General features: G+C 35.1%; 1 protein-coding gene across 3 annotated transcripts in view; it reads left to right on the forward strand.

Moving 5' to 3' along the window:
* Positions 1-5,055: 5,055 nt before the first annotated feature.
* The window catches only part of LOC107699921 (cell division cycle-associated protein 2-like), a 20,876-nt gene continuing 13,413 nt past the window's right edge, over positions 5,056-12,518 (forward strand). For all 3 annotated transcript variants that reach the window (XM_016501366.1, XM_016501368.1, XM_016501367.1), the window contains exons 1-7: positions 5,056-5,129; positions 5,348-5,520; positions 6,575-6,705; positions 9,429-9,555; positions 9,786-9,809; positions 11,068-11,222; positions 11,393-11,504. In XM_016501366.1, coding sequence (XP_016356852.1) covers positions 5,364-5,520; positions 6,575-6,705; positions 9,429-9,555; positions 9,786-9,809; positions 11,068-11,222; positions 11,393-11,504 — 706 coding nt within the window. In that variant the 5' untranslated portion in view covers positions 5,056-5,129; positions 5,348-5,363. The remainder of the gene's footprint in view (positions 5,130-5,347; positions 5,521-6,574; positions 6,706-9,428; positions 9,556-9,785; positions 9,810-11,067; positions 11,223-11,392; positions 11,505-12,518) is intronic.

Below are 12,518 nucleotides of genomic sequence, written 5' to 3' on the forward strand. Positions count from 1 at the left end.
GAATGTCCTGCTGGCGTAAAGTCTATTTACAGAATCATTTTCTGTTCATATTTCAGCAAAAAAGGCTTCACAGTCAATGCAAGAATTAACATAAAATAAAGTATTCTCAGCATTTACTCACTCTCATGTTTCCAGATCTCTATGACAAAATGAGAATACAATTTTTCTTCTGCTCTTTTGCCAAAACAGTCTCATTACGACTCTTTTATTTTGGTTTATTGCTGCCAATTTTGCATGAATCTGTACGATCTGTTTAAGCCCCACTGTTTTGGTGAAGGAAATGAACAGAAAATGATTGAATGGTAAATATATCTTTACACCAACAGGACACTCAAAAGTCTTGAGATCCAGGAGGCCTTGAAGTGAAAGCAAAGAATGAAAATGTGAACGTTCTTGCAATCACTCCAAAATGATGAAAAATAAGGTAATTTATTTTTCATGTAAATGTTGAACATAAAAATGTTCAAATCCCTGCAAAATGCAAAATGTATATGTTTCTGCCTTTTTTTTCAGTGTCATTGCAATTTGTCGAATTGGTGGCAAATTCACATGAAGGATCAAATCATATGAAGTTCTCATGAGATTGTCATTTTGCATATAATGACCGAAAGTGACCACAGGCTGTCAAGCTCCAAAAAGGACAGAGAAATGATATAGCTCATATGATCAACAGGCTATATATTTCAAGCCCCCTGAAGTTATATGATTGCTTGTATGGCAATACATGCAGCAGTTTTTGACATGCACTTGCCATATGCATCTTTTCTTTTATATCAATTTCTGCCAATTTTGAAAGTACGTTTACATTCATGCATTTGGCAGACATTGTCTAAAGCAACTCGCAGTTCATTGGAGCTATACATGTTAATCAGTATATGAAACTGTGACCGTGATAGTGTTAAAATAGTCTCTTTGCAATTTCAAACGGCAAGCCTGCCTGCCTATACCTGCAAAAAGCACTGTACACCAGTCAATTAGCTTACTAAAATCTGTCAAAGCAAGGAAAGGTGACAATCGTAGGCAGTAAACATCCAAGATCAAAGAAGACACCAGACAGTTTCTTCAGACATGCACACTTAGCTCAGTCTCTCACCAAAAGAAACACCTCCAGTCTAACAGAACGAGATATTTCAAGATCAAACGATTTATTTCCTGCGAGATGGAGGCTTGTGCGCAGTGCCTGACTGAATATCTTAAGGAATAAATTATGAGTGATCAGTTTCGTTTAAAGCAGCTTTTGATCTTGCACTCTGCGACCTATAAACTGTGTCATTCTCTTTCACAGAAACAGATACAAAATGCAAATGTACTGTTTAGAATAACGTGGAAAACTATAATTACAAGCTGTCTAAATTACAGAAGCAGGATATAATGTGATTATCGGATCAGCTTTAAAACCCAAAATATAGATGTTTGTGTGTGTATTCTAAAGTTGGAGGCAAACTGCTAATAAGAAATCAAAGTGGCGTTCTGCAGCTCAGCTTAATGCTACCACAGGCATCAAGGAATTAATGTGAAAAACACAAGTTCTCAATAATGTCTGACAGAATTGGGCTGCACGGCGAAAACACGTCAAAGAGACGGTGACTCAGAGATCCAAATTAGTGGATATCAGCGGTGCTTATGGTGAAAGTCGATGCTAAACCAATTCTCTAACTTGGTTGTCAGATTTTCTATGTTATACAACAAATGCCAACAGACAATGGAGAACTGGGAGTACAACAAAATAAAATAAAATTAAATTAAATTAAATTAAATTAAATAAAATTAAATTACATTACATTTAATTTAATTTAATTTAATTTAATTTAATTTAATTTGATTTTAATGCTTGAATGTGCATGACTTATTTTATTTAAAATTTATATTTTCATTCAAAATTAATTTATGAACTGGGAAATGGCATCTACAAGCTGACCATTTTTCCTAAATGTAATAAAAAACATTTAAATGTCTATTTATTTGTCCATTTAAAAAGTAATTTATTTATACGTTCATTTTGTTAAATGTAATTTAATTAAATATTTAAATCTCTATTTATTTGTCTGTTTGAAAAGTAATTTATTTATATTTTCATTTTTAATGCAATTTAATTTAATAAAAATATTGAAATGTCTGTTTGATTGTTCATTTAAAAATAAATTTATTTATTTATTACAATTTTTTTAAATGTGGTTTAAGTAAACAAAAATGTTTATTTGCTCATGTTAAAAGTCATTTATTTAGTTTTTTAATTAATAAAAATAAATAAATAAATAAACGTATTTTTAAGTGGCACTCCTAGTCTTCCGGGACAAAGAAAGCCAAGTTTTACCTCTACAATGAACCTTACAAAATAATAATAATAATAATAATAATAATAACATAGCATTACCATGGTATATATCCCCCCAAAAAAACTTTTTTTATTGCGATATTGTGATAGTAACAGTATTATGAACAAAAACATGGTATTACCACAGTGCCAATTCCAAAAAGGCATAGTTAAATGTAAGTACATGAAAACATTTCAGGAATCAAAACAGTGCGTTTGATTTTGTCTGTGAAGGATTCATCTCTTGCTATTCTTAAATCTGTATGCCGCTTTTATGTCTCAAGTGACCTTTGCTTGTATTTGTTAATGCCACTTATGTTCAGTGTAGAATTAGCTTTGGTTTTTATGGCACACAGATAATGATGCTGGCAGGGCATAACAAACAAAATCAAAAAGGTCAAACGAACATGAAACAAAAATGCATTTTCATTATGAATGGTATTCATTCAACACAATCAGACCACAGCATCTCCAAACGTCACTCCGTCCATCTGCCAGATAAACAGGTCAAAGTCTTTATGATGCACAAACGTCTACCTGTCAGACCTCATACCTGTGAGTTTTCTGCTCCGTCCCTGATCACTAAATATATCTGTAAGAGCCTCCGGCAACTGCTAACACATGCAGATCACATCACTTGAATAAACTGGAATCAGCACTATCAATGATGTATCAGATGTCTGCTCTTAAACTGGTTCAAAAGTTTGGGGTCCAAGATTTTCATTGTTTTTATAATGCATCTCTAATGCTCAATAAAGCTGCATTTTTTATTTAAATTTTTTTTTTATTATAATTTAAAATTACGATTTTCTATTTCCATGTTTGATGGCAAAGCTGAATTTTAAATGTAATATTGTGCAATATTATTATGATGTAAAACAACATTTTTCTATTTTAATATACATTAAAATCCAATTTATTTTTTAGAATTTTCAGCATCATTACTCCAGTCTTCAGTGTCACATGATCTTCAGAAATCATTCTAATATGCTGATTTGCTGCTTAAGAAATGTATTTATTTATTATTATCATCATGGCTGAAAACTATTGTGCTGCTTAATATTTTTGTGGAAACTATTATCCAGGATATTTTTTTTATTTATTTTTTTTTTTAATGAACATAAAGTTCAGGATAAATATTTGTTACATTGTAAGTGTCGTTACTGTCACTTTTGATCAGTTTAATCCAACCTTGCAGCTTTTAAAGAATTAATTTCTTTAAAAGAATAAATCAAATCAAATATTATTGACCACAATCTAGTAGTGTACTGTACTCGTGAGCAGTGTTGGGGGTAATGCATTACAAGTTACGTAATCAGATTACTTTTTTTAAGTAACTAGTAAAGTAACACATTACTTTTTCATTTAGAAGGAAATATCGGAGTTACTTTTTCAAATAAGTAACGCCAGTTACTTTGTTTCCATGTATTGAGTGACAGCTCTGGTGTTGCCATGGTGACAGAAATCAGGAGTAAGTGCAGAGCGTTGTGATCTTACTGCAGTTATAGACTAAATATGAACATGTGTTTACTCATCTCACTGCACAAAAACACATTCAGTGTTCCTCAAAATGAATAAAAAGTCAAATGCAAGCTCAGAATATTATACAAACCTGCAATAATTAAATATGTTAGATAAGACAAATATCATTTATGTATTTAATCCCATTTTATTTGCTACTGACCTTCGATGATCCAATTCAACCGTACTAATAAGCACAAATGACACATTTGTGTTTGATTTTAGTTATTGCTGAATAGTGTTGAACTTTCTTCTCCTGCGTCATATTCTTCATGCGATTTGTTTGCGCTGCGCTCTCTACTGTACAGACGTGAATATACATTTCCTTCAGCCCGAGACAGATTAATTTCACTTTTCTTATGAAAGGGCTTTTATGTTTGTAAAAGAAGATCTTTTTTATATTAAAAACAAACAAGCAAGCCCTGCCCAGATTTAAAAAGTAACTAAAAAGTAACGTAACGCATTACTTTCCATAAAAAGTAACGTAATTAGTTACTTTTGAAGGGAGCAACGCAATATTGTAATGCGTTACTTTTAAAAGTAACTTTCCCCAAAACTGCTCGTGAGCTCTACATCATTCAACCATACTGTTCGTTTTTGTTGTTGTTTTGCCATAAGGTTGCTGGCAATAAATGTGATATTTTCAGAACACCAGGCTACTTTTGAATGTCCATCAATGGAAAAAACATGCTTTTGGGCTACATGATGATGATGTAGTTATTATGGCATGTACCAGCAGGGGCCAAAGCACACATCCAAACTCTGCTGCCCTGAAATATGCCTGCACATGTACAGTAGACTGTAAAAAAAACATTAATTTGAGTTGAATATGTTCTGCTGAAAAGATGTTAATAGTTAACTGCACTCTATGACTGGCACAGCATGCAGAGAAAATTGCTGCTACATCACTTTAGAAATTTCAGCTCGAAAATAGCAAATGATAACCATCATTTATTTTTATATACTTTTAGACTGTACTTAACCGCTTAATATTCTACATATTTTATTGTACAGGTTTAGCGAATATTTATTTATTTATTTTGCTATTACAGTTACATACTGCCTATAACATCTAGCACATTCACATTTTATTTAGAAATTGTTTCTAAAATTAATTTTTGCGATATACATAACTTTTAAAACGTCTCCATTGGATTGAAAGTGAGCCTGAATATGATTGGCCGTTTGAGGCACATGATGCATTTGCTTAAACCTGATTGGCTGATTCATATGAACCGTTTGTTGTCAGACGGACAGCTAGATGCGTTAGAACTAGTAATAGTTTTAACGTGGGGTAAGTTTGAATATTTGTTTTTACATATTTAACGGAACTTTTCGATATCTAAACAAAGCTGTAGTTGTGTTTAGTTACACAGCTGTGTAAAATAATTCAGATACGTGACGTTAATCTTTCTTAAAGTAGATGTTACACATCGCTAGCCTGATGTTTTGAGATGCTAGCAGACGTTTTAGCATGACACTCTCTCATCTTCTTTTCATTTATTTCCTCAGATCTCATATCTTATGAATGGAGGTTTCTGAAGCCATGGACAGCAGAACACCACTGGCAGCCCTGTATCTCTCTCAACGGAGCAGTGAAGCTGGAGATGTGGATTTCTCAAAACTCACTCCATCACAATTTGGCATATCAACAAACAGCTTCTTGCCGTCCTCCAAGATTAAAGGTTAACAACAATAAACTGGTTCTTCCTCATGTATCACTGATTACTTGTGCTATTCTGAGTTCTTAAGAGTGTGAAAATGATTATGAACACTTTTTATTCACTTATTGTGACTTTTTATTTTTGATAATTTTTGAATGTTTGTATTGCAATTTAATTGTATTGAAGCACTGTTAAAGGGACAGTACACCCAAAAATGAAAAGACCTTCGTTCATCTTCGGAACACAAGTTAAGATATGTTTGATGAGCTCTCTGATAGCGCTCCCATAGACAGCAAGGATACTACCACCATCAAGGCTCAGAAACGTAGAAAGGACATCATTAAAATAATCCGTGTGACATCAGCGGATCAACCGTAATTTTACAAAGCTACGAGAAAACTTTTTGTGCACAAAGAACACACAAATAACGACTTTATTCAACAATTCGTCTCCTCCGCGTCACCATATAGTGCCATTTTGGAGAGTATCACATGCATAACTTTCCATTCTCTCCTCTGTCCCCCTCCACCACCTCCTACCACTTCTATAACAGCTGATAATTTCGCCACATTCTTCACAGACAAAACCAGAACAATCAGTAGTCCAACGTATGCTGTTCTGTGTCAGCTGCACCATACGCAGATACATTGTTTACATCATTTACGCTTTGATCTGAACGTAAACAGCGTATCTGTGTACATGCATATGTTGTTTACGTATGAGATACTCTCCAAAATGGCGCTATAGGGTGACGAATTGTTGAATAAAGTCGTTATTTTTGTGTTCTTTGTGCACAAAAAGTATTCTCGTAGCTTCGTAAAATTACGGTTGATCCGCTGATGTCACACGGATTATTGTAACGATGTGCTTGCTACGTTTCTGAGCCTTGATGGTGGTAGTATCCTTGCTGTCTATGGGAGAGCTATCAGAGAGCTCTCGGAGTTCATCAAACATATCTTACTTTGTGTTCCGAAGATGAACGAAGGTCTTACGGGTTTGGAACGACATGAGTGTGAGTAATTAATGACAGAATTTTCATATTTCTTATCCCTTTAATACTGAGATTTCTCCTCAGATAAATCCAGAGTTGCTCAACTGAAGGCCAGGAGGAGATCCACGATTGGGGTCCGGGGATCTCCAGAAACAAACTCCCTCATCTGCTTCAGAGCCAAACAAGCAGCAAAAACTCCTCCACGAACACCACAGGTAGACGGATGGTGTAACACAGCTGATTTTGCTTTAGGACCCAGGTTTTTTTTACATTGGACATCAAGTGGTGACCAACAGTGTGTTTACCAAACAAAATGAATCATAATGCATTTAAACATTGAAGGAAAAGTTCACCCCAAAATGAACATTTGAAAACCTGAGCCCATTCAAGAGGAAGATGCGTTTTGTTTTCATCACTGGAACAGATTTGGAGACATTTAGTGAATGGGTGTCCTGTAAATTAGAGTCCAAACAGCTGATAAAAAACATCACAATAATCTACAAGTAATCCACACCACTCCAGTCCACTTGCAGAAGTGGAAAGCTGTGTGTGTGTTAGAAACGAATCCATCATGAAGGCGTTTTAATTTTAAACTGTTGCTTCAGGCCGTAATATGCATCCATAATCAACAATATTGCAGCCATCCTCCAGTAAAAAAAAAAAAGTCCATCTCCTGTTGTCCTCACACATCATATAATCATATTTGCATCATAATGGTTCTTGATAGGCTTGTTGCGATAGATGGTGTTTTCGGTTATACCTGTGTTAAGCCGCAACACCGGTTACGTCATTTGCCTACCGCGGCACCACCCCCCACCATCATTTTGATTTATTTATAGTAACAAAAAATAATTTAGCCTAGTTCAGTTAGAGGACAGACACTTTTAAAAACTAAATGCTCAATGCAGCGTGCCGAACCGGAGCAGGAGTCAGATTTTATTTATCACGTGAGGAGAGTGAGTCGAGCTGACTGACAAGAGTGAGGAGAGAAAGACAAGACGATGGCAGAAGATGGCGCCTGTTTGGCAATATTTAAGATTTTGAAAAGCCTGTTGACTGGAAGTTTATTTAAACATTAGTTTCTTATTTATTTGGTTCCACAGTGTTTGCTGATTACTTTATTTAAACTTTGTGTATTTTATTTATTTTATTTTACATCAAGGTGTATATGCCATGCCTCCAAGCTTTCTTATTCGTTTTGCAAATAAAGTTCGGTTTCTTATTTATTTGGTTCCACAGTGTTTGCTGATTTTCAGTTTTATATACCTATTTAAACTTTGTGTAGCCTAAGTAATTTGTTATTTTATTAGGCATATATGGTGTGTTTTTATTCATTTTGTTAATAAAAGTTCTATGAGTTTGATGTTGTTGTTGCTTGAATTGAATCGACTCGGCCGCTAATTTGAAAGTGAAAGTAAAACGCGCACCGCGCTTTTTCAAGCTATTTGAAAGCCAAGAAATCAGAGGAAAAGAGGGAAAACTCAAACTAACAATTGTTTGACGCCGAATTGCGGCAATTCAATTGCCGCTAATTTGAAAGTAAAAGTTAAATGCGCACAGTACTTTTACAAGCCATATGAAAGCGAAGAAAAGAGGGAAACTCAAATGAACTAACACCCCCCCACCCCACCCCAATGGTGATACCGGTATTACCGGTGTTGTCACACATCGATTAACCGGTGGGAAAATTTCCTCACTGTCACAACCCTAGTTCTTGACCTGTGCATATCTCTCCTCTGATTCAGACAAGACAGCATTTTCACCGGAGAAAGCAATATTATGGATAGATATTTTACCCTGGTCCCCGAAGCAAAAGTTCAAAGTTAAAAACGGCTTAATTATGAATTTGTTTCTTACAAACATGCAGCTTTCCACACAAGCTGTTAACCGATGGACTGGAGTGGTGTGGATTATTGTTATGTTTTTATCAGCTGTTTGGACTCTCATTCTGACGGCACCCATTCACTGCAGAGCATCCATTGCTGAGACACTGATGCAATGCTACATTTCTACAAATCTGATGAAGAAATAAACTCTACATCTACATATAGATCTACATATAAAATCTACATCTTGGGTGTCCTTTTTGGTTAACCGTTTCTTTTATATTACCATGAACTACACCCAGTTACACAAAATTATCTTCACGTTAATTTTGTGAATGCAAATGTGATTTACCAGCCTAACCCATGGAATATACGCTGAGCAAATTATGTTCTAGTAAGCCATATTACCAAGTGACAAAGTTTGAGTTTGATGTCAACACTTACAGATATGAGCCTATTTAATTTGCTGTCCAAAATGCATGATAATATGTGACCCTGGAGCACAAAAGCAGTCTTAAGTCGCTGGGGTATATTTGTAGCAATAGCCAACAATACACTGTATGGGTCAAAATTATTGATTTTTCTTTTATGCCAAAAATCATTAGGATGTTAAGTAAAGATCATGTTCCATAAAGATATTTAGTAAATTTCCTACTGTAAATATATCAAAACTTAATTTTTGATTAGTGATATGCATTGCTAAGAACTTCATTTGGACAACTTTAAAGGAGATTTTATCAATATTTAGATTTTTTTTGCACCCTCAGATTCCAGATTATTAAATAGTTGTATCTCAGCCAAATATTGTCCTCCTATCCTAACAAACCATACATCAATGCAAAGCTTATTTATTCAGCTTTCAGATGATGTATAAATCTCAATTTAAAAAAAATTTACCCTTATGACTGGTTTTGTGCTCCAGGGTCACATATAGCTATTTGCATTTAGCATTGTTTTTTTCCCCCATTGTCTACAACCCACTAGTTATACCTCTGGTATAAGACAACATGCATGTGTTTCAAAGAGTGGACCACATTGTTTGTCGTCATGATGGTGATGATGAAGGCTGTTTGTATTTTGCAGTTGTGACTTTGTGCTCTGTCCTCATGAAGCTTTTGCAGGGGAGTCCATTTCTTTCACGCTGTGACTCTCTGAAGAAGAAGATGGCTGCTTTCCAGTGTCTGATGGAGGAGGTCGAAGAGAAGGATGAACAGAAGATAAATGAGGAGAATGAGAGTGATAACCAGTCAGGTTTCAGGAGTGGCCATTCAACTGAGACTGCGCTACTGTCAGTCACGGAAGCCTTGCGGATTGCAAAAGCTGATTCCAAATCATCAGTTCTTATTCTGCTGGATCTTTCTGCTGCTTTTGACACTGTCAATCATCAGATCCTCCTTTCTGCCCTCTCTTCAATGGGCATCACTTTGGATAAAAGCGTCTGCTAAATGACTAAATGTAAATGTAAATGTATAAAAGCACTTTGGCTAAAGATGGTAAGAACGGTCAGTCTCTCCTCAAAATGTTGACTGCTGCCAACACAAAAACAGAATGTCTTTCAGATGCAGTCTTGTAGGACCAGGTGAAATTGAAGGAATTAAGAGAATGTCATACCGTCATTGCTTGCCATTTCCAGATAATAGAACTTATTCAGAATAAGCTAATTTGACGCAGCTTGATTTCTTCCATTGATCCCAGTTAGAGCACGGCAGGATGATGTGTGCAGAATAAATCAACTGATGATTATGAGTCTTAAAATAAACATGTTCACATTTCAGAGAGCTTTCAGTGTTAATAAAAAAGATTGAAAGAGCATATCCAGTCTTTCACTTAGAATAATCTGTGATCATTTCAGGTTTTGACATTATGAATATTTAAGCTTTTTTTAAAGTATAAACGAGACATTTGAGGGATGACAGATCGCATCTAATTTTTAAAATTCATAATGTCAACCTTGAAGACTGGATGCTTTTTTTTTTTATTTTTTTATTTTTATACACTGAAAGCACTCTGAAATATGAACATATTTGTGACCCTGGAGCACAAAACCAGTCTTAAGTGTACATTTTTCAAAATTGAGGTTTATGCATAATCACCATCTGAATAAATAATCTTTCCATTGATGTATGGTTTGTTAGGATAGGACAATATTTGGTCGAGATACAACTATTTGAAAATCTGGAATCTGAGGATGCAAAAAAATCTAAATATTGAGAAAATCATCTTTAAAGTTGTCCAAATGAAGTTCTTAGTAATGCATATTACTAATCAAAAATTAAGTTTTGATATATTTGCGGTAGGAAATTTACTAAATATCTTCATGGAACATGATCTTTACTTAATATCCTAATGATTTTTGGCATAAAAGAAAAATGTATAATTTTGACCCATACAATGTATTGTTGGCTATTGCTACAAATATACCCCAGCGACTTAAGACTGCTTTTGTGCTCCAGGGTCACATTTATTTAAGTTTATGAGCAACTGTATTTATTTTGATTTATATGTTAGATGTGGAGTTCTGTCTTTCATGCTGTGCTTTAACTAGGATCAATGATGGACTCGAATCATTAGAAGCTATTTTTAGTTCTGCAGAGTTCTCTCTGCATGGCTTTTATGCATTTTAGTCAGCTACTGTTGAGAACAATTAGCAGTTGCTGATTCACTTTGATTTTAAAATCAGCACAGATGAATTATTTTCTTATGTGGCATGACCCATAATTTCTGTAAGTCATCTCTTTCTGCTACTTGCAGGAAAGGAGAACACGCTGATTACACATAGCCCATCAACTTCGATGACGCCTCCTCCCTCAAAGAAACGCTGCCGGGCCCCACTGAGAGAGTGTGAGGACAAGATTACTGAGACGCCACTCCCCTACTCCACCTTCACAACACAACAGGAGCAAGAGGTAAACAAATCAGCATTTAACGGTGTCATGTTTGATATGTTTCTGAAGTTTATCATTGCTATAAACAGATAAAGTGGCACAGGTAAAGTGCAACCAATGGATGACATGCTAACTCAAACAGACTTTGCGGTCCACATAAGTTGTGTTCTTTTGTTTTTATATGGTTATAGTTGAAATGCATTGAGTCTCAAAGCCAGAGGCCTCTTTCAGACTTGGATTCGGATGCAAAGAATGAGCTTCTGTCTTTACCCATGCTGTCAAAACCAGACATTAAACCAGCAGGTAAGGGAACTCTGAGTGCTTGAAAATGTTTTGAAATTTTAAAAGGCCATATCATACTTTTTTATATTGCTATATCATTCATAAAAACCACCATTCAAAACTTTGCGGTCGGAAGACTTTGTTTTTGGAAGTGTCTTTTGCTCACCAAAGCTGCATTTATTTGATAAAGAAAATAAATCTATACTGTGTATGTGCGTGTGTATACAGTGGTGTGAAAAAGTGTTGGCCCCCTTCCTGATTTCTTATTTTTTTGGATGTTTGTCACACTTTAATTTAATAAATATACACAGTACACACATATGCAGATGCATTTAAAAAAAAATAGAATATTGTGAAAGTTAATTTTTTTGTAACTTTCAAAAAGTGAAACTTTCATATATTCTAGATTCATTACATGTAAAGTAAAACATTTCAAAAGTTTTTTTATTTTTAAGTTTGATGATTAGAGCTTACAGCTCACGAAAGTCAAAAGTCCAGTATCTCAAAATATTTGAATATTTCCTAAGATCAATCAAAAAAAAAAGGATTTGCAAAACAGAAAAGCTTAAGTTGTTTAAAGTATGTTTATTTCTGCACTCAATACTTGGTGGGGGCTCGTTTAGCACAAACTCCAGCATCAGTGAGGTGTGAATGGCAGCGATCAGCATGTGGCTCTGCTGAGGCACTATTGAGCTTCAGCTCGGATCCACTGTTTCTCATCTTTCTCTTGAAAACATCCCATAGATCCCATATGGGCTTCAGATCAGGCATGTTGGCTGGCCAATCAAGCACAGTAATATCATGGTCAGCAAACCACTTGGAAGTGGTTTAGGCACTGTAGGCAGGTGCTGAAGTCCTGCTGGAAAAGGAAATCAGCATCTCCATAAAGCTTGTCAGCAGATGAAAGCATAGTTTTTTTGGATTGTGCTCCAAAATCTCCTGGTAGACAGCTGCATTGACTTTAGACTTGATAAAACACAGTGGACCAACACCAGCAGACGTCACGGCACCCAAATCATCACTGCTTTCTGAAAC

The sequence above is a fragment of the Sinocyclocheilus anshuiensis genome, unplaced genomic scaffold (assembly GCF_001515605.1).
Source record: "Sinocyclocheilus anshuiensis isolate Anshui unplaced genomic scaffold, SAMN03320099.WGS_v1.1 scaffold823, whole genome shotgun sequence".
Classification (NCBI taxonomy): Eukaryota; Metazoa; Chordata; class Actinopteri; order Cypriniformes; family Cyprinidae; genus Sinocyclocheilus; species Sinocyclocheilus anshuiensis.